Source organism: Cydia pomonella, chromosome 1 (genome assembly GCF_033807575.1).
Source record: "Cydia pomonella isolate Wapato2018A chromosome 1, ilCydPomo1, whole genome shotgun sequence".
NCBI lineage: Eukaryota > Metazoa > Arthropoda > Insecta > Lepidoptera > Tortricidae > Cydia > Cydia pomonella.
The window spans coordinates 38,780,632-38,804,049 of NC_084703.1; the positions used below are offsets into that span (position 1 = coordinate 38,780,632).

The window sequence follows — 23,418 nt, forward strand, 5'->3', positions numbered from 1 at the left end:
CGAATCTGAGCAGCCGGAATAATATTTCTTTTCACGCTAAAATGTGTAGACGCCCCCATTGTGTGTTTTCTGCATTGTGTTTTATTAGTCCCCGTTATTGGCCCCGAAAAGGGCATCGGTTTGTTTAGCTGATATTAGTTCGGTCGGAGTTTAGCCGCTGGATTAAGACATAAATCATGAAGTGGTGAGTTGGTGACAGAGTCCACTCACTTTATTTGCTGTGTCCGTCATGTCCGCGGGGATCTCATTTATATGTGTCTGCACAAACTCTTTATTATGCCGAGTATGAGTCGTTAACATAATCTAAAATATGTTTACTATAGGTACCTAATGTTCGTTTAGGTACCTAATGTTCTTTGTAGGAAGATTTAAAACATAGTGCACTTTATGGAGTCAATATCGTTTAAAAGATCCAGGGGTGGATTCGAGTAACTCCCGTATAATTTCCTAATTCCGGTTCTATAGCGCGAATTTTATTGCGTTTCGGTTTCCCTAATGCTAAATTGCGACGTAAACTTCGCCTTCCTGACCCATTTAGTTGGATATCGTCGGGGAGGTACCTACGCGTCTTATATTCTGATTCCTACAAACCCATTATGTCGTCCTTATTCTATATATCGGGTCGGATAGAGGCAGAATGTTTCCCTTGTTCGGGAAATCTACTAGCGCCATTAAAGGTAAACCTTTTCGGAAAGCTATATTTGCTGCGCTGCACCGGTAAATCATTTAAATAAAACGGACGAACCGGGGTGCATAGCCAGGAGCCTAAAGTTCACGTTTACTGAAAGAATAAACGTAAAATATATTATTTCAACATGCTACAGTTTAAAGTAACCGCTTTATTATGCATTGGGAAAGTCATGCCGATTATTTATTATCCGCCTGGGTATTAAGTTAAAGTAGAATTACAGAATAAAATTAATTCCTTTACCTCCATGTTAAAACTGTTACACATAAGATAATTGGTATAAAACCTTTATTTATATTATTTATTTCTCTAAGTCAGATTTCATTTTTGATTTGTATTTACGAGTATGGAAGCTAATTTCATCAAAATTATACACACTGAGGCACATTACGAACTAGGCGTTACATCAACAAATTTACTGCAGACTGAGCTTTATAATGTCTAACTTACCAAAACTTCGTGAAATACGCACTGTATGGCGCAAGGCGAACTTGGAAGTTGAATGGCTGGCTGGGGACTAAACGCCTCCTAAACGAGATTTAAGGTCTACAACGAGAAGGTTTCCTGACCTTATTATGTAGAAAAAAAAACGTTTCTCGTACGGTTCCCTGTTCATTTCTTCATTTAATTTACCTATTTCTATAAGGGCCTGTTTATATTTTGTTTAGTGTTTTGTGCGAGTTGATTCTTAGGTACTCGTGTTTCTTGTCACATCGGCTGTAGGTATAAACATTTTGCATTAATTTAACATTTAACTGTCTACTTATTACGGTTAATAAGATACAGGCTAACAGAAAGATCGACAATCGAACAGCAGAGGTTTAGTAAAAGGTTGGTAATTAATGAGAATTCGCACGGTTCAGGTAAATAACCGAACGGAACCGTATAGTCACTTTATCTAGATGTACTGAATTAAGATTATAAGGTTTCGTTACTTATAAAATATAAATTTATTCAAATGGAAAACACTTCACGGTTGAGCTGCATTCATAACAAACTTTGGTTGCATTTTGACTTAGCCATATTTGTGCTTAGGAATAGATGTAATATTAAATATAAACAACGTAGATCATTAAAGTTTATAAATTGTACCGGACAAATGATTAAGGTAGCTCAAACAATATAAAAAACCGGCCAAGAGCATGTCGGGCCACGCTCAGTGTAGGGTTCCGTAGTTACTCTTCCGTTACAATAAGCTAAACTGGAGCTTAAAGTATAATAAATTCTTAACCAAGGGATGAAACGGTACCTTTCACCCGAGTTAAACAAATAGGCAAATTTGCATAATCAGTACCTAATTAAAGTAAGTCTTTTTACTATGAAGGGGACACTTTATGCGATAACTCAAAAACAGCTAAACTGATCATGTCCGCTATAGTTTTCATTTAATGTCTTTCTTAAGCTCTACTTCCATGATTTTTTTCATATTTTTTGGACCTATGGTTCAAAAGTTAGAGGGGGGTGTGACACATTTTTTTTCTTTCGGAGCGATTATCTCCGAATATATTCACTTTATCAAAAAATGTTTGTTGAAGACCCCTATTAGTTTTGAAAGACCTTTCTAACGATACCCCACAATTTTGTACATACGCCCAGTCGCCTACTTTAAAGAAGATTGAGCGAGATCGATCCTCTTTTTTTTCGTTTCATTTATGATAATTTATTTAAAAAAAAAGGCGTTACGGTTAATTTCGCCTATAAATTACAAAAAAAAAAAAACATTGTTAAAAACATACAAATACCCACTAAATAATACAAGTAATATAAATTGTAAACTGGTTGTGTGTCAGCATTTGCTTCCCCCATTGGTTGGCAATATTTATGGCCTTTACTTATTGGGTAATTAGGTTACGGCGATGGAACTTGGGAATAATTCCCCAGAATCTCCCGGCGAGTTTGCTGACTTGCTCTAGTGAACGTGAATAAATAGGTATATAACGTTTTCTCAGACATTATTTAATTAAGGACGGTTTGTGAAATCTGTGTTAGTAAAGTCACTAGAAATTGAGAACAAAAATAGACTTGTTCTGTAAGAAAACAGTGTATGCGTGTGTGTAGTTGGTCGACGCCTCAACGGCACGATGCGGCAGCACGTCGGTCGACGTAAAAACTGCCTTCCGCCCCGGTCTGCGTCTGAGTGAAATACGTGAACGTCGGAGCAAAGACACGTTACGTACGCTCGTGTTGAATTTCACATGAAACTATTCGCCGACAACAGTTTTATGTGATTGAAAATTCGGAATTTATTATCGGTAGCAAATATTGGAGATGCGTGGCAGAGTTGATTGATACCGCGTTGGATTTCGTTTAGCAAATATCTGTGATAATATTTCTGTTTCTTATTTAGTGCAATTTGATTGAAAATAGATCCTTTTGAAGATACCTATTCTAAAATGTGTAATAAGAAAGCTAAATACATACTTATTGTTCACATTGTTATGATTCGACTTCCTGAAAAAAACGTAATAATACTTATAATAATATTTATGACAGGTCGATTAAAACCGTTCATGATTCCTTAATCGATAAAGGCTGCGCCAGTCAGACGGCTGGATGGTTTTTGACATATGAGGTGTCCTTGAATTCGTCAGAATTGGATGATATTTTGAAAATGGTGCCCACAAATGAAAAAAAAAAATGGGTTTCTTCCCATAACAATATGGGTATCAAATGAAGCTTTCATTCACAAAATACCATTTTTTTTTAAATATATCTAACACTAAAACGTCTGAAATAAAATGATTACTCATATTATAGAAATAAAAACCAGACTCCTCAAAAAAAATACTGAAAAGGGGAAAACACGTATCGCAATACCTATACTTGTACGTATACAATTCGAAAGTAAATACTCTAAGGTGCTGCAGGCGGGGACAACCAATACTTTGTACCTACCTATGTCGATGGATCATACAAGCCATAAACACAACGGTAACTTTAAATGTGAAAATGTGCCATTAAAGTAGTTAACGTTCGTTTATCGCGCGGCATCATCCAATGCGAGTAAATAACGGTTCCATTAGTGGAAGTAACTAAATGTATCGTTGGTCCCAGCGGCGGCCGAGTGGCGAGTTTGTAATTAGATAACAATCGAGCTCGGCTACAATACATGCTCGTGTTTGATTCCGCCGGTAGCTAACTTCGTTGGGTCTGCTATATCCTATAAAAACATCGCATGATACTGCAAACATTTTTAATAATTTCTGCAAGCCATATATTTTTACGATGTAAGTACGATGTTCCATAACCTTCAACATATGGACATACATTTTATATGTAATTAATAATTCGTAGTTACATATATATCAGTTGACTATGATTTGTGTAGTGTGAATTCATTATAATGTGATTTGACAATAATGACTAGCCCTAGGCGACCTAAAAAGAGTGGTGCCCAGTGTTCAATTCCGAGCTTAGATTGGGATTCATCTTCAGCCGACACAGGCACCGTCAAGAGGAGGTCGTCGTGCCCGGAAAGTTCGCGAAGGTGCCCTGTGCGCACCCGTGACCCCATCCTCGAGGTGGAGACTCCCTCGGACTCCGGGAGTGGCTCGGCCCGCAGTATCGCCGGGAGCGACGCATCTGACCAGCTTCTACACGTCGAAGAAAGAATATCGTGCATTATCAATGAAAACAGATCATCCAAGAGCAATTCCGAATCCTCTGACATAGATATAGTTATCGACAATATTCTCTCCAATCCAAGTGAAAATGACTTATTTACAATTGCTCAAAATGAACCGTTCCTGTGTGATCGAAGCAAAACTTTTATTAAGGTACAAGAATCGATGTCAACTAAAGAAGCAGGCGCGGCGACTACTGTTGAATCAGGTCATATTGATAAGAAAAATCGAGAAAAAAAGCTCAGGACCCCAGTACCAATTAGAAAACTTAAGTCATTAGACGTTGTCAAATATACCTCAAAATCGCCCAAGGAGGCTTTCAAAACTGATCAAAAATGTAGTGTTTTACCTATTTATAAAAGTACTTTACAAAGTCCTGAAGTAGATTTAAGTTCTAACAGCGCAAAAAAGAAAGTTGTTTCTAAATTAAAACTGCCGTTTTCACCGGCGAAAACCATGGAAAAGCCAAAAATAAACTTCTTCCAAAGTAAAGGTAATCTACAGGATAAGTCGTCTCCACTGTTGTCATCCCCTGTACGAAGAACCATATCCAATGAATACGTTCGTTTAAAGTTTACAAACGACACAGTGGTGAGGCGAACTATAGACGGGAAGTCAGTTCCGAAAATCACCCCTAAAATACAATCTATAATACCCGAAAGCCCAGTCGATAGCGAAGATCCTTTTCTAAATCTGAGTCCAAATAAGAAATACACTGTAACTGTTAACAATAAGGTGAGATGCGATAAAGATAACTACGTAATATTCGATCCAACCACTGGATTCAAACCAGAAGAGCATTCCAAGTCACGTATTCCTGTAAAGTCTCCTACTGGTGACAAGTCCCGAATACCGCTCAGGTCACCATCGGGTGAAGGGCGGGTAGTTGCTCGCAAATCAGTAAACATTAGTGATAGTGACAGTGGAATCCTGTCTCCGAATTCGCCCGTGGAGACCAGTGAGGAAACACCAGCACACTACGCGAACGCTGCAGCTTTCAGCGAGACAGCAAAGCGATGCGCGGCGGATCTCGATATCAAGATCTTGGACCCCGGACTCGCCAAGAAAGCTGTCGAGCAAATTAAGGTAAGTAATGCATTTTAGTTGGGTTAACAAATTAAAACTGCCAACTCTAAAGGCGAGTCGAGAAATAACATTGTTTCTCTTTTTGTCGATAATTTAGCTTCCGTTCTTGGGCGTCATTTTTCATGTCACCGTGCTACGACCCGCTCTGTTACCCGTTGAGTACAATATATATTCTTCTCTTTGTGAGCTTTTCACTTCATAACAACTAAATTGCCAAGTTACATCCGATTTATTTTATTGAATTATGTGTTAAAAGCAGGTAGGTAGACAGTAGGTACCTACGGTCCGTTTAAATTAACTTTGCACCGAGTTTGACATAACAAAGTTTGTGGAAGCGCCACTCCGACTGTCATATGTTCATAGGAATTTGACGGTTATAGTGACACTGCTGACCTATATATGTTTAGTGTTAGAATCGTATCATTCTCGAAGAAGCGGGCCTTAACTCGTAATGTCATGTTATTAAATGTTAGATTTGACAAATCTGCGCGTCATCATGTATGACACGAATGACCAATAATAATAGAGACAAGTGATCTTTATACCTCAATTTTTTTTACCTTAGTCCGTCGAGAAAACCATATTTCGGACTCGCCCATGAAGGGTTCCGTACCATTTATGACGTATTAAAAAAAAACTACTTACTAGATCTCGTTCAAACCAATTTTCGGTGGAAGTTTGCATGGTAATGTACCTATATCATATATTTTTTTAGATTTTTCATTCTGTTATTTTAGAAGTTACAGGGGGGGGGGGGGGGATACACGAATCTATAAGGGTTCCGTTTTTTGCCATTTGGCTACGGAACCCTAAAAAAGGCTTTAGATTCTGTCATCGCCCAGTTTCGTTGAAATTAATATTTTTATTAAAGAAAAAATTGTTTTAGAACAGATAAAAATGTATTATGATTCGACGATAACAACTCGATATAAAAAAAAAAAATGCTAAAATTGGTCCTTAAGTCACCAATCGGTTCCACCTGTCTTTATTTTTTTTTTACTTATGGGTCTGCAATAAAAATCATAATTTTAAAACCTACCTTAACTGCTAACGAGAAATATTACACAATTAATCCACATTTTTTTTATATTTCAATAGTTCTCTTAATATCCCTTGCCCCTGGGTAAAATCCAGTAAAAGTGACAGTACTGTCTTGGTGCTCTTCCATTTACTCCGATACAAATGGACAGTGTGCGGGCTTTCGGTATTGACAGCCTCTTAAGTAAATACAGCACTTTTAATTATTTGAGTAATCTTTTGGTACCTATTCTCATTTTCATGACCCAAACGATAGACCCAATTTCAACTGTAATGATGAATTAGAATACTCAGAGTTAGTTATGTTAATAATTTAAAAATTATGGACTTTCTTAATCATCTAATTACTTACCGATTCCGCTAAATATCTACACAATATGATTACCGATCTCTACTTTCGTCCTTTTATGACTTGATTTATGTTGCTTTATTTTCACAATTCATATAATACATTTTTACTCTTTTCAATTATGTACAATATAACTTTTCGGCACTCATTTTATTTAATCCAAGTGTTAGTATACAATAGGGAGTATTACTGCAATGTTCTGCCGCCAGAGTGCAGCACTAGCACCTTTCATAAAACATAGAGTAACTTATACATGCCTTAAATTGTTTTTGATATGTTTTTACAGATAATAAAATATGACATTGATGCATCAAGGCAGTTTGTTTACAAAGTGCTTACCTTGAAACGAGAAATATTGAAATTTCGGTATCTGCCTCTTTATCGCTCTAATATGCAAGAGTGATAGAGAGGTTAGATAACGAAATTTTCTTGTTTGCGGTAGATCCTCAGATTGTGATGGATTGTGGTAGTGGCGCTCCTTACTCGCGTAATATTTCCTATTCAACAAAATATTTAGACTAGACAGCGCCACCTGTTGTTGAGCGGAAAAAACAAAAAACACTGCTTTGCTGGTAAAACGGTACAGTGACTCAGACGTTCAGCTATTCATCGCTAGATGGCGTACTCATAGCATTGGTACTCCTTGTCATGTATAGGCAAAAACGTACCCGATATAATTAACCCTTCGTATGTCTAAGCACTGATCAGTGCGTGCGAACGAATTTAATAGTACATTACGATACAAGTGCGAAAAATAGGAAATTCGAAACGAGTGGCGATAAATTAAAACACGACCAAAGGGAGTGTTTTAAATCGACACGAGTTGCGAATTACCTATTCGCACATGTATCGTACAACGTTTTACAGTACATATGGCCCTTTAAATGTTCGACACAGTTACGTAATATGCTAATTTTCGCACTAGTGCGGTAAAGTAGCACCATATGTACTGTAAACCTATTTTATTTAACAATGGATTTAAATTCATGTGCTCTACACAGTGCTTAGGCATACGAAGGGCACATTTAGCCATTAATGCATTATTATGAAGCAATCGTGTATTTTCGAATAGGCTCATTAACCTACATATAAATGTATAGGCATCCCTAGTTGCATGTGTAATTAAAATTCTGTAAAGCTCTATATACTCGTAAGAGAGTTCAGTGGTCTTTTATAGGGGCCGTGAACGTTAGAGTGCTGCCATCTTGTGTGGCCTGAATTGGGAACATAAACTGTCCATTGACACTTCACGCCAAAACAAGTGCTATCCTTTACAGGTCACGTACGTTTTCTTGTGCATTGTAGGTTCTGCTATCTTATGGGCTATATTGGAAGCTTAAATTTGACATCTATCCTTCGCACCAATAAGCAGGGGGCTCCTGTGCTGCCCCCTACAGTTCATACACGTTCCCTATAGATTTTAGTACCTTGTCCGCTATTAAAATAGCCTTGTATTAGGGGTCAAGAGAGCATTTTGATACTGGCTTTGCCGTACTCCATGAACATAAGATAAACACAAAGCGAGCAAATGTCGCCAACAAATAAGTACGAGTACCTAGAGGCGTCAGGATGCGTTCGTGCTCTTATTTGTAATTTAATGTGCAATCGCTAGTCGATGCAAGTAGGGGGCCTGATTACAAGTGCGACGTGGGCAGAATGTCATCGCAGGACCTAGCCGGCGGGACGTCCTACCAAGAGCCTGACGGTTTTACAAGTAGTTTCTGATAATCTGATATTTCTGTCAGTCTGAGATGATATATTATGCCGCATTAGATACATATTGGCCCAAATATTCGTGTTGTAAATTTTCGTAATGATGCCTATCAATTATCTTCTCTACGTTTGCTATCGGGATTTATCCAAACATTCGTGTTGGATATCATCCTAAACAGATTGGTAACCGAAAGTGACGCCACCACTCTACGCAAACCCAAACCACAACGTGAATTGCCGCAGACCAAAAACGGTATTATTTTTCTAATATAGGTACTATTGAGAAATTATAAAGCTACATATAATCCCAGTTGATATGAATAATATCACGAAAATGAACTCGTGCGTTATTAGGTAATACAGTGCGGCTACCACCAGTTCGGCACTGACATAAACGTTATCGAGAACGTAACTTACTTTCTATATAACTAATACTCGCATATAAGTACGTCAGTTTTGCCACTGTCAGTGACTCATGGTACGGGTACTGGCTGTACTTAACGAAGATTGTGGGGATGTGTTTAAGGGGGCATATTCGGTATCGTGCTCTGACTAGGACAAACTAGAAGAAACGTTTTTTTATGACGCGAACAATTGTTGGCCTTTGAATGGAGGGTTGGACAACTTGCGCTATAGCAAAAATAAGTTTATGCAAATTTTCAGCTTCATCGGAAACCGGGAAGTGGGTCAAATTTAACTTGCAAGATTTGTCCCATACATAACAGGGCAAGTTAAATAAAAACTTGTATAAAAAACTTTTTTCGCGTCAATTATTTTCTTCTTTATTCTAATCAGTAGGGCTATGATGGTCGGCTCTTTATCATTTGTCACTATGCCTGTCACTTTCTAACAAGTATGTAAGCGACGGACATATTGACAAGTGATAAAAATGGGACCATGCTGCTACCGCGCTACCGCAGAACATGATACCGAATATGCTTCAACGGTTCCCCACTATTATTGTTCCACCTTGTAAATCTTATTATCCAGTGACGGTTTCATCACAGTAGAGTGGAAGCATATCTAGGGGCAAGTGCTCAACCTGTGGACACTTTCCAGTTTTTGACCTATTTTTGAATTTCGATAAAACACCATCCACAGTACCATTACGTTTTTTATTTTATTCAAAGAACAAATAATCAGTCTTTGATTAGCCCAGACTTATATTATGTTAGCTACGTGGCAACAAGAGATATAAGCTTTTTAAAAAAACGCAGTTTTTGTCCACAGGCACATCACATATTGTTTGTTACCTTTGGACGTCGATAACCTACCTGACATGACTGTACCTAGGGACATAAAATCAACTATAAAGGTTAAACAAAATATTTATTCTAAAACTCTTAATTAAAAAGATAAATATAATCATTAGGCAGCTAAATAATAGGTATGTTGGGCATCTTATAATATACTTTTGGCTTCTTAGCATTTCAATATTCTCGGTACAACTCTTCAACAAATTCATCGGAGTTGGACGAGTTTCCGCGATCGTCACAGTTATCAGAATCATAATTCAGCCTGTAATATTTATGACAAATGAAACTTGATTCATAGTCAGAATCTAAATTGTCTTCGTGAGCTTTCAAAACACATCTTGTATGGTATCTATCGATAACGATATTTGTCTATGTTCTGTTGTTCTTTTAATACCGGCAGTGTCCAAAGGTACAATCGTCTACAGGTACAACACTTGCCCCTACTTCAAAATAGCGCAGGCATTGCTTGATGGCCCCCTAGACGCGGAAATGTAAGCAGACGGACATATTTATCAGTAAATTTGCAAGAATTGTTCCGGGGTATCTGATTGTGTACGTACTAACGAGCGCTCTGGGGCGGGCGCCGCGGGCACCAACTGCTGGTATAGTATACTATGGATAAAATGAATGTTATATTACTAGGTACATACTCGTATGCACATATATATGCAACAAGTGCGTAAGAGGATATTATTAGAAAAAAAATCGGAGTCATATATTTTACTTAAGTCTAATCACACCATGTTTGTATTTTCATAAATAATTAATATTTTTATAATTTTTCCTTAGGTATAGTAAGTCTGTAATAACTTTTACAGTACATATGGTGCTACTTTAATGCATAAAAATAGTGCGATAATTAGCACATTGACTATGTCCAAAATTTAAAGGGCCATATGTAATGTAAAACGTACTCTTTTCGGTCGTGTTTTAATCTATCGCTACCTACACGTTGCGAATTTTCTATTTATCGCACTTGTATCATAATGTACTATTTCTATTAACGGGCAAATCACGGTAACCCTACATAATTTAGCCTGGGTGGAAAAATACATTTTCTACCCGTAGCCAGCAGTGGCGGCGCGTCACAAATATTCATAGAGAACCCGGAGCTAATTTTGCTTTTCTTTTCTCCATGAACCGATCGTAGTAGTACTTAACGGGCTGTAATTAGACAAGCCGATGGGAATCGAGTTCTTTGAACGATCCGCAACTGGTAGCCAGATAGTTAACATTTCAAAATAAGGCATTAAACGCATACATTATTGCACCAAATAGGGGAGACAAAACATTATTAGAATTATTTTATTATTTTACTTTAAAAATAAAACTTTTCCATTAGAAAGGTGCGTTGTCTGTTATTTATCTGCAAACACTTCAGCCGTGGAGAGCCCTCAGAGTAAGCGGTTGAGCGCCACGCATCCTCCGTTTACCCCTTCAAATGTTTTAGCACTTAATTTTCAGAACGAAAGCGGTGAATGCGGTCGTTTCGTAAGGAAAAATTGTCCTGTATTTAATTGTTGTAAGTCCCATTTTATAGTAGAAAATTATTAGTAATTGTTTTGCAAAAATAGTAACAATATTGTCCTGTAGATAAAATGATTCATAACTCATAAGAAATCGTCATCTTCCTAGCGTTGTTCCAGCTTTTTGCTACGTCTATATTCAAATTAGAAAAAAAAATAAGCCATAAACCACATATTGTGTAATACATAATTTTTCGCCTACCTACCTATAGGTACGCCATACTTTACTTTTTTCAATACTTTTTCATAAAATTTGTTGATTTTGTAAAAAGAGACTAATTTTCTCTCGTTATTTGATAGCAACCTTTAAACCCCATTTACACGGTGTGAGGACTTGCATGCAATATTCGATACATTGCTAATTCCTTGATCCGTCTAAATGGAGCTTTATTCGTACCTTCATTATTTCTGTCAAATGTGCGATAAAAGCTTTTTCCTAAAATAATATAACTAAAATGTATATTATACTATTTGTTGTGTCTATTTATAGAGTATAGGTGTCGTCAGACAGCTAACCGATGCAGCCCGTCGGACCATTTGCGAAGAGTGGCTTTGAAGTGAAATCAAAGAGAGCCCGCGGGCGGTGCGTGGGGACCGTAACCTAATTACCGCCCGCAGACCTGCGCACGAGACGCGCATACTAACCCCTGCGTACTGATGTGCCGGCTGAAAGTTTCCAAAATTGCGAAATTTCCACATGGAATAATTTTGGAAATTTTATGTGGGTAATGAAGTTTTCCATTTCCAAAATGGAAACTCCTTATTTCTTGAGAAATTAGCCTACATTTGGAGAGAAATATCCTCCTTTCTTTTCTGAAAAATGTTTACCATTGTATCTTTTCTAAAAAATGTAAATGGTTGGGGTATTTCTACTCAGAACTTGTAGCAAAAAGTATTTTATTTTGACAAAATGAAAGAATATATTTGCTTTATTACAAAATGATGTGTTTTAGGACAAAAATGTATATGAGAAATCGTTACAAAATATATCAAAAATTTCCTCATAACGTGTAAAATTAAAAATAAACCTATTTCGTTACTCTTGCCTGTATCTGACTGCTTGAGAGGATACAATAACAAGGAATAGGTTGAATAAGATCGTCCATTTAATTCGTAAAAAAACCTCTCTCTTTTAAAGTCGGTTAAAAATTTTGAAACATACACCAATCACCATAATTGAATCGCTTTGACGCTGAAGCATCTGAAGTTTCGCTTTAATCTAGGTCTTATACTTGTTTGCTCACATCAGATCTTAATAGTCGAATTATAAATGTAATGTAAGCGGGTCAAAAATTTTGTTAGTAATACACCTGGTTTAGCGATGAATATACAGGGTGCTCGCGAGGAACCCATACAACTTTACCACCATGTTCTTGACCATCTTTAGAAAATAAAATGTCATATAAAGTAAACTGGATTCGGCTTAGTTTGCGAGTAATTAATATTTTTTATTTAAGAAAAAATCCAGTATAATGCACCTTTAGGATAGCGACGTTGCAAGACCGCATCACATTATCTGTCTGACGTAAATTGCAGAAGCTCGTTCCTGTCACTATCATCGACATGTGTCATTGAAAATAAATACGTAGAATCTTAAAATTCTATCACTTAATCCAAAGTATGATCAATGATCATTGCTTTTGTTAAGTCCACGACTAAAACAATGGTATTAGTGAAGTATTGATAAACAAAATTACTTAACGCCCAAGAATTGATAAATTTAACCGTCTTAGTTTTATTTTGAAGTGACACGTATTTATTCATAAGAATGCATGTTTCTTAATGATCGATTGATTTCTTATGATGGCAGAACAACGAAGCTAAGTTTTTGCTACTTCGGGTAAAAATTGGACACCTATTCAGTTTAAATCGTGAAAACTACACATGAAACTAAATAAACAGTTCGATGTGTTTTTATTACCCATACCATTATTGTTTGATTGTATTAAAGCTAAATAAAGTAACACAAATTTTAATAAGATTATTTATTTATTACCCTACAAACAAAAAAGTATGATCACTGTCAGGAATTGCAATAGGTACCCTTCTCATTCTACCAGCTTGTTCGTCTACGTGCACTTCGTAGAATCCGTGAATCCGTAACCACTCAACTAGATACTGCTTCAGTATTAGTACTCGCAGTATTTTCTATTACAGCATCCTTAATACATTTTTCACTGAGCAGCACTAAAAAATCAATTTACTCTCCTTTCCACTGATTAAAAAGTCTGCCGTCTAAGTTAAACCGCACGATTTGTCCAATTATTAGGAAAATTATTATTCGTCGCACTGTTTAAATAAATGTTATAAACGTGAGACATCATATTGATATTACATAGAATCAATACCAACAATGTCACCCATCGTTCATGTGACTGATGTTATTATTTAAAGTACTTATAAAACACACTCGAAGGAAATTTCCAAGTGGCTAGTATGTATCATAATCCAGTATACAGTGTAGTATACAGTGGCCTCCGAGATCACCAGATCTAACCCCTTTAGATTTTTATCTATGGGGCACTATGAAGAATATGGTCTATTCAAAACCAATTAATTCAAGGGAAGAATTGATCCTAAAAATCACGGAAGCCGCTCAGAACCTGAAAGACTGGCCAGCTCAACTAAACCAACAAATGCGTACAAGAATAAATTTATGTGTTGACAAGGGAGGATCCCACTTTGAAATTTTTTTACCTTGAAGAGTGGCGAAAGCAACCGTAAAAGTTAAAAGCATTTTAAGAGTATTTAAGTTTTTTGATAAGAATCGTAGTTATGTTGTTCTCCTTATGTAGTTTAAATGTTATTTTTAGTTACATCTAACAACAAGAGGCGATTCTCGCTGAAAAAAGGCAATGTTTACATTTCGTGAAGTCTTTTCTTTTCTTTCTCTTCTTTCTTCCCTTTCTACAGTGTTCTGACAACACTGCCAGATATTGACTTACAGATTGAAAATATGTTTACACTTTTGAACCTAATTACAAAGAAATAAGGTGAAAAATTGTAAACATATTTTTGACGTCGACTGTACAACTACGATTTAAATCGCCGGTGGTTGATCATAATATTCATAATTATCATAATCCTGCGGGCGGAAATACTAGTGTGTGGCAAGCCTTAAATAAGTAAATCATACATAGGTAAAGAGATCCGTACCCCTAGTGTAACTTTGATCGACATCATAACGTGACGAACGCGTTTGCGTTAAGTGTCATTTTGTATGAGATTTTTGACTTTCCAAAACGTCCCGCTTGGCGCGCTGTTCAAAAACCCATACAAAATGAGACTAAACGCAAACGCGTACGTCACGTTTCAAAATCGAATTTAGTTACACTAGGGGTACTGATTGCACATTATGTACATTCTGGTTTGAAATAATTTGTTTGACAAGAAATGTCTATGTGACTTACTTGCCTTTCTAGTGAAAAGAGATAGAGACAATAACAAACGTTGCCAGCTCGTCCTAAGGCATTGTGTTACTGGTGAACCAAAAATAATTTATTTAATTTGTATGAAAAGTTAAAAAAGTTAAAAATCTAATTTCGACCTATGTTTATATAATGTTTTTTAATTATTACGACCCCAGCTATATGCTGGTAAAGTTATATGGGTTCCTCGCGAGCACCCTGTATAACAGAACACATTCACATTATTTATATAATTTCCATAAAAAGTGGACCATTTTCTATGTCTGGTCTATACAACTTATACATGGCAAATTTAATTTTTGAAGTAGTTTCAAATGTAACCGGTCAAACTACGAAAATTAAAGTACGAGAATAATACTATCTGTTCAGTTTTGTATGGGATTAAGTGAAGAGTCGGCTTCCGGCCGAATCCTGTATTCCTGTCTCAAGTTATAAAAGACCTATTTCTGGGCGGGCGCTGAGGTTGCATTATATCTATCTCCGCCTACATATCTCACTGTTGGGGTACGCATAAGTTGAGCCATCAGGTAGGCCATTACTCAGAAAAACTGGCACCGGTACAAATTATGCAGTAGCGATTGAAATATGAGCGATATGGCTACTTTGGTAAAAAACTGTCCCTATTTGCCGTAAGCAAACGGTTAGAACGGAAGTGCGGGTTCATATATCAGTCGCGAGGCCCGTAAATATCCTTGAGCTCGTGCCGGATCACTCGCGGAGAATATATCGGCTGATTATTTCACCCAACTCATGTGACTGCCCTGCGGTGTTTTTATATTGAAACTTATTATTGTACACATGAAGGTATGTTTTACAAAAATTCGACTGGGTGCAGTACGAGCTCGAGAGACTGGCTAGTCGTCGATATCTCTTCTTAGTTTAATAAAGCATGAGTTGGCGCAACCTCCGCCCCTCGACTCTTCGCAAATACGCAAAGTAAACTGATGCATTATTAAATACCACCCTTCAGGTGCCCTCTTGTGCGTTAGGTCTTAGCTTCTGGTTCACTTTTCTCGAAATATGGGTATATTCTTACAGCTCCAAGAATGTTCCTTAAAAAACATGATATGAGAATTTTTTGTCGCGTATACATTGTAAATATTCTAGGATATTTTTTATACAACTAATTGACTAAGTGCAAATATTAGGTTCCTATTCATATTACTAGAACCTTTAAATAATAATTGATTAGACATTAAACATACAAAGCAAAATTAGTAAGTAAAGAGCATTCGTACTTTTTAATAGAATGTACGTAAAGGCAGCATCAAATATATTAAAATATATAATGACAACTAATTTAATTAATTATTATTAACCTTATTCTTAAAGTATTTAAGGTGTGTTGCAATATATTTGCTTACTTTGACCGTCAATATCTATTTGATGCTTACTGCAAATATATACATGTTATTTTATAGGGTTCCGTTTTCAACTAGGAACCCTTATAGCTACACCATATCCATCTGTCTGTCCGTCCGCGGCTTTGCTCCGTGATCGTTAGTGCTAGAAAGCTGCATTTGGTATGGATAAATAAATCAACCATGGCAACAAAATGATCAAAAAAAATTTCGCTTTAACCCTATGATGTGGGGTGTCATTGGATATATCTTTCAAAATTAAAGTCTTCTAAAACGATTTTTTTAAAGGAATATTTTCCGAAATATTCGAATATAAAGAAAAAAATATTGTGTCACCAAAAAAATATGGTCCAAAAGTTAGAGGGGGGCCTCTAACTTTTGAACCATGGGGCCAAAAATTATGAAAAAAATCATTCAAGTAAAGAAGAAAGTCTCTCTTCTTAGTAAATGCAAGTAAAAGCTTGTAAAGCTTGTTGTTTAACAAGCAAAATAGAGTACCTTTGCAGCACTTTTACTTGTTACTGTTGAACAAGTTGTTATACACAGAATACCACCTAATAGCCCCCGTTCAAGGCAGCCTATTGTGACAAGCGGGTAACTACGGAAACCCTACAGTGAGCATGGCCCGACATGCTCTTGGCCGGTTTTATTTACTCTTTAGTAAACTATCCAAACAATGACAATAAAAAGTACAGTCAGGTGTGAATAATGCATAAAAACTTTATCTCTATACAAATAGCGTTAAAAACTATCTGCCACGTTCGAATACTTTAACATAATAGAAACATATCTCTATTCGTAAAGATATGAGATCACGGTAGATATTTTTGTTGCGTGGTCTTATCTGGCACTATTGCATCTATCTGTAACAGTGAGTAATTGGTTTATTTTGTAGGAAAGACACAGCTGCAGCCTTAAAAATAAGGTCTTGTCGTCAACAGTTCCCGAGGTGCCGACGGTAGCCTTACTCAACGACTTGGTCTATTCTGAATGTTGTTGAGAATATGTGATAAGTTAATAACATTAATGATATACTAAATAAATGTGTATTGTTATATTAGCTATCTCTACGGTAATTAATCTCACTAAATTAAATTAGTTTACTTAAAAAACTTAACAGCTCACATAAAGAACAATAAAATATCCGTATCCTGTCTGGGATATATATTCCGGTTGTTAGGATTACGGGTCGTAAATTATCTTCTTTCGGGCTGAGTTATTGCTGGCCCGGGCGACAGACCGTTGTTTTACGCCTTTAATGGAGTGACATTATAGTTTTAGTTTACTTGTCTAAATTATAAAATGCCTGTTTATTTTCCGAATTATTGGAATAATTATGCTGAAAAGCACAAATTAGCAATGTATTTCAAAAACCTTTAGCTGTGCTATTTGATTACGAAATGCCAACAAAAGTTTTCTTTAATAGCTTTTTTTACATTGTCTTAATTGTATAATATTAGCTAGTTCCACGATATTTACGATAGTTAATTGAATTCCCGCTTCAATCACTAGTGGATACAATCAGCATTAAAAATAGCGTATCAGGCGGTCTAGCATGAGCTCAATGAGCTGCGTTCTCGCGCGCGAGTTGATACTTGAAGTCGCGCTAGATGTATGGAGTCGCGCGCGAGAACGCAACTCATGCTATATATATATATTTTTTAAAGTAATTAAATGTTGTATATAGCGCTATTGTAACACGGGCATTACATTTAATTCAACCAAACAATTGAAAACTGTGGCATATCAATGTCTTTTCGAACATCGATCGTCCGAGATAGTACTTAACTTTAGTTGCAAATTAATAAACCCGTACTAAACACTAATCAATACACCCTACTAACCACCCTACTAATCATGGCCCTAAGGCAAGTGTATACGGTCGTAAGGGCCATATAAGAAAAAAAAAATTATCTCCGAAATGGAGTTCATTAGAATACCGGTGTCTTTGAGAAAGTTACTTAATTTGAGCTCAGGAATGCACCCTTGAAATTAAAGGAAAAAAAAGCGGTGTATATATTACAATTAAACTGTTGCAGATTCTTTTGAACGCTAACTGTCGAGATATATCTCGATTTGAAAAAGTAATCGAGGGTGGCAGATACTTTTAGCGCGTTGTTTCATAAAGCGACTATTGATACTGACTTTACAAGTAACTTATTTTACAGTACATATGGGGCTACTTTATAGCACTAGTGCGAGAAGTAGCATATTACGTTACTGTGTCGAACATTTAAAGGGCCATATGTACTGTAAAACGTTGTACGATACATGTGCGAATAGGTAATTCGCAACTCGTGTCGATTTAAAACACTCCCTTCGGTCGTGTTTTAATTTATCGCCACTCGTTTCGAATTTCCTATTTTTCGCACTTGTATCGTAATGTACTATTAAGTATCTCTCTATTCATTTTTTTACGTGCACAGATTCTGGATATAACCAACGTGAAATATTAATATATAATAGAGATACTATAATTCCTGATCACGCTGTTCTCCCGGATTACACATTAGCATGAAAAATAAATGAATATACATTTCTGAGGGCCTACCGCGAACCACGTTCGACGTGTTACCTCTTTGTCGCACTTGTAAATTTGTATGTACGTGTGACAGGGAGGCAATACGTCGAACGTGGTTCGCGGTAAGCCTTCGGATTATTTTATCAAGCGATAGAAGATTACAAATCTGTTTCTAAGGCTCTCTAAATAGTATAAAGCGTATTTTTAATCTTCTTTTTTTTTTACAAATTTCTTACTTATCTTTTGCCATCAATTTGGTTGTTATTGCTTGTCACTTAAGAAACTACGTTGGTATGGTTCACTTAGTTTAACTATTATGTTTCGGCACGCACAATTGAATTATCTGCGTGTTTTTGCCGTTGGTTGAGTCTCTATTATAAAGGTTTTAAGCTTTGACGATTCACGGACTTTAGATAAACCAACTGGCTGCTGATTGTCTCGTACCTAATAGCAATTTGAGAGTAAATCTATTCCAACTGAAACGAAAGCTGACACTGAAAAAGTAAAACACATTACAGTCATTCATTATTCGTGGCGCAGGCAAACCTACGAGGGTGCTTCAGAAACCCCCAAAGGATTGTTTCAGTTTTGCGCTCACGAGATTGCATCATTTCACAGTTACGTCGCTTTTGTTCCTTCATTTTCTCAATCTTGGCATAAAGTACATACTTTCGCGTCAGTGTAAATGCTTTTGTAGGTACAATCCAGGTACAATTCGTTTGTTAGTTGGTTCTCATTTTAGAATAGAATAGAATCATTTTTATTCGTAAACACAAACAAGACCCATTATATTACATAATATAACAAAAACAAAGAAAGTATAAAGTGCCACGAAATGGCCGCATCTCAGCATGTTGCTGGTGGCTTCCAGCGCTGATCTTCCAATGAGACCATCAAGTAAGAAAAATCACGAAAGTAACAGACAAGAAGGAAAAAGACATAAAATAATATAGAGTTAACAAATTGAAAAATAGATAAAAGATAACGACTAAATTAAGTAAAGATTATTTATGTATCAAGCATCGGAAACGTAACACTGTATCGGTCTGGTTCAACCATACCTTGGCTGAACATTACAGCTGCATACGCATCAAGCGCCATCGGTAGCTACACAAACTAAAAGGCAATGACAGACTAGACCAATATCGAGCGTCCATTAGATCAATTTACAAAATTATAATATTATCAAAACAGCATCAGAGGAAGACGAATACTAACATAATAAAACTCAAACAAGTATGGCATAACTGGAATGGTGAACTATTGCTATGCAGAAGGAAAAAAAGTTGTGGTAAGCGTAAGTAAAAGTACAAACTACAGGCAGCTAGTATCAAGTCTGTAGGCTTCCTGGATAAGTTGGTGATTAAGTAAATACTGTTTCAGCTTTGACTTAAAACTATAAATACTTTGCAGGTTTCTCAAATTTTCACTCTTATATTTGAGTTTACTCGAATGTAAACTCTAAATGTAAGTTAGGTCGAATTAAATTGTACATACATTTGATTTTAAGCCACTTGAAGAGACCGGGAGTAGTTTTCCTCTTAGATCTCGAGCTATTTTCTGTCATGTTAGTTTGATGCACTTCAGCCTGTGTTCATCGCTAACAACATCCGACGTGTGATTCCCGCCGCTCGTTTGACTGATTGGGCCATTTTTAGCCGTCGCCGGAGGAAGGGCCGGGCTCCTCTCTTAGAATAGCGATCGCACTAATTATCGCCCCTGTCGTCCTTCCCTGCCGACGGGATCTAGATAAATTCAACCACGATTTATTTGAAATTCTACGCTCTGATGAAGAAATATGAGTATATTGGGCACTGGTTTACGGTTTTTGAACTGAATATAAGTAAGCACCAATTTGACTGTCCTTTTTAAAGAAACTACTGTAATTACTGAAAAAGAAGAGAAAAAATGGAAAAATAAATACTCATTTTATTCATTTTACCTGTCTCCAATCCAACTAACCCAATATACAATATTACGGTAACAAGCTGATCAGATTATGGCAACATTTAGTTAAGGCTTGTGAACAGTTAGATACATATTTAAAGAAAAGTAAATTATGTAACAGTAAATATATCATTGGCATAAATTTGGATTGGATTTCTTTCGTGTACCAAATTTTTATTACGTTAAATATACCATTACCACTTTCCCCATATATAAATATATCGCTTTTGTACACTTGCATGCACAAGTGAAAATAATGAAATAAATATTTCGTTAAAACGTACGGTCAACCGGGGCGAATAAGAACAAAACTTTAACTGTCATTTACCTGGCCATTTCTTAATAACTACCCACACAAATTTACAATTGATTGAAAAATCATATTTTAAGTCTTGTCCCTTTTCACCCCAGCCGTCCCTATTATGCACCAGGTTGACGGTATTGCCTGCAAATAATAAAGATAGATGTTCAAACATCACGAGATACGAGTATATCTCTGCGAAAAGAAATATTGCAAATGTTTGGTTCTCGCCACACTTTGAGCGACCCACTCCGCCGAGGGACACTCGCCTTGAATAGATGGTCTATCGTTCTTCAGAGTCGAATACGTGGATCTTCTGTGAGTTATTCAATTTGTGTTTGCGCGCGGATGTAGAGCTGCTGTGACAGGATGTGGCAGAAAAAGGGTCAAGAACATACTGGATAATCTGACTTCTAACTTAATTTTTCATTTCATTATTTGAACTGGCAGTTTTCAGTTTTTCATAACAAATGTTTTGTCTTTGTGAGAACGATCACAATTGAAAACAGTTTAAATTTTCTTTGAAATTGAACTGTAGCGCTATATTGTTAAATTTATTGAAAAGAAAATAAAACGTCACTGGTCGGTGGTTTGGGGGTACATACAAAACATGCCGTTTTATTCGAATTAATGACAAAGATCTACGAAATGTTATCTTAATCTGTTGATGCTTTTGTAACACTGATCAGAATGGCATTCGCTAGATTCTTGATATGTGGATGATTTTTGATTTGAAAGCCAGATCCAGCAGTGCGTGTTCTCGCGCGTGCATCTGCATCCCCGCGGGAGCGTGGCTGTGCCGCCGCCGCCAGGGCGGATCGATCCGCCCCAATCCCAGTCGCGTGCCGGTCGCTCCACAGGACGAACGCCTGAAAGCCTCCGTGTCTTTAGGCGGGAACTCTATACGCGAACTATTTGTGAACCCGTTGCCAAGTTCAATACTACGGTTGTTTACTGTTTGACTGATTGTGCTTCGTAAGGCTGTTGGGACTTGTTGATATTACATTAGTGAGGTTGTTTCATTTCGACAGCTGGTAGCAAAAGATGTCAATGGCATTTTATCAGTTTTATTTTGTTTTTAGATAAATTGGGCCGGTATGGTCTAATTTACTAGTTAATTTAACGAATTCGGTACATTTTATGTACTATCTTTGATCTTCTTTGATGTATTTGTGTAACTTATTTAGTTTTTAGATTTTTACTACCTAATATTTTTTATTTGAGCATCTTAACTGTGTTTGTTAGTAAGTAATTTTCGATTAGTGTCAATTCGGTTCGGTATAGAATTAAAGTATACAACTGTATGTTTATGTTATGTAGTCTCCACCGTTTTACTAAAAACGATATATTTCTGAAAGCAGGAAATGGTCTGAAAGCAGGAAAGTCACTGCTTAGGTACAGGGTGGCCAAATAAGAAGTATACATTTTGTTTTTAAATTTTAACTGTATTAAGTTCAAAAATTATTAAGTATTGTTTTAAAAATATATTCTTCAGGGTTGGCAAATTCATGCGAAACATAATGTCTGACATATGTCCACCTCTAACAGCAGACAAATGTAAGCCCTTATCATCCCAATGTTCAGCATCTATTCGCACATTTTTGGCATTATCTTAGTACATTTGTGTCGAATAGTCGGTTTTAACTGTTTAAATTTCATCAGCTCGTTAGCATAGACACGTAATTTTAGATAGCCCCACAGAAATAAGTCACGAGCTGCAAAATTTGGGGAATTTGGGTGCCAATCACAATCACTTTTTTTCAAAATTAATCGAGCAAACAACGTGTTTTAAACAACAGAAACATTTGAGATAAAATTGCTTGCTGCTAGTGGTAGACATTTGGCAGAAATTATCTTCCGTATACAATTGCCAACCCTGAATAATATATTTATAAAAAAATATTTAATAAAATTTCCACTCAATGTAATTAAAATTTTAAAACAAAGTGTATCATTCTTATTTGTCCACCCTGTATTTGGCTCAACCTGCCAGCAGATTGGAAGTATAATCCAGCTTTTTTGTAGCACTCGTAAAGCGAACAGTACCTATGTATGGTATCTACAATTCTACTATGTTTATACCGGGAGTTACCTATTTGGATAACGGTGATGATGATGTAGGGATGATGCTTTCGCGATAGAGATGATGGAAATCAATAGGCATTTAAAAAAGTAAGGAATCGTTTTACGTTACATTAGTACTTTCATAGTAAAGTCCACAATCAGTCAATCACCCCTTCTAATCATCGACAATCATTGCAGGTATAAAAACTATCTCGATGACGCTTGATATTCATCAAAATAGGTTCAGCGGTAGCGTGAAGAGGTAACCTGCAGACAGGCATTTATGTATAATATTAATAAGGATTAGTGAGGACTGGCAGGTACCTGCTTCATAGTAGTAATTATTAGTAAGGGCTGAGATCAACTTCATTCATGTGGCCAATTTTGTTATATTCCTGAATAAAAGTGATTATATGTGAATATTAGACGACGAATTTCGATTTGATTTGTTTGACGACCGGTTTGGCCTAGTGGGTAGTAACCCCGCCTACGAAGCTGATGGTCCCGGGTTCAAATC

At 36.5% G+C, this 23,418-nt stretch overlaps 1 protein-coding gene across 4 annotated transcripts in view; it reads left to right on the top strand.

The window, feature by feature from the left end:
- The window catches only part of LOC133522649 (protein sickie), a 268,242-nt gene that overhangs the window by 25,535 nt on the left and 219,289 nt on the right, over window positions 1-23,418 (top strand). For 2 of the 4 annotated variants that reach the window (XM_061858037.1, XM_061858051.1), the window contains exon 1: window positions 3,987-5,397. The exons of 1 other annotated variant lie outside the window; for it this stretch is intronic. In XM_061858037.1, coding sequence (XP_061714021.1) covers window positions 4,048-5,397 — 1,350 coding nt within the window. In that variant the 5' untranslated portion in view covers window positions 3,987-4,047. Of the gene's footprint in view, window positions 1-3,985; window positions 5,398-23,418 lie in introns of those variants that run through there. One more of the 4 variants, XM_061858046.1, reaches the window with a different exon arrangement.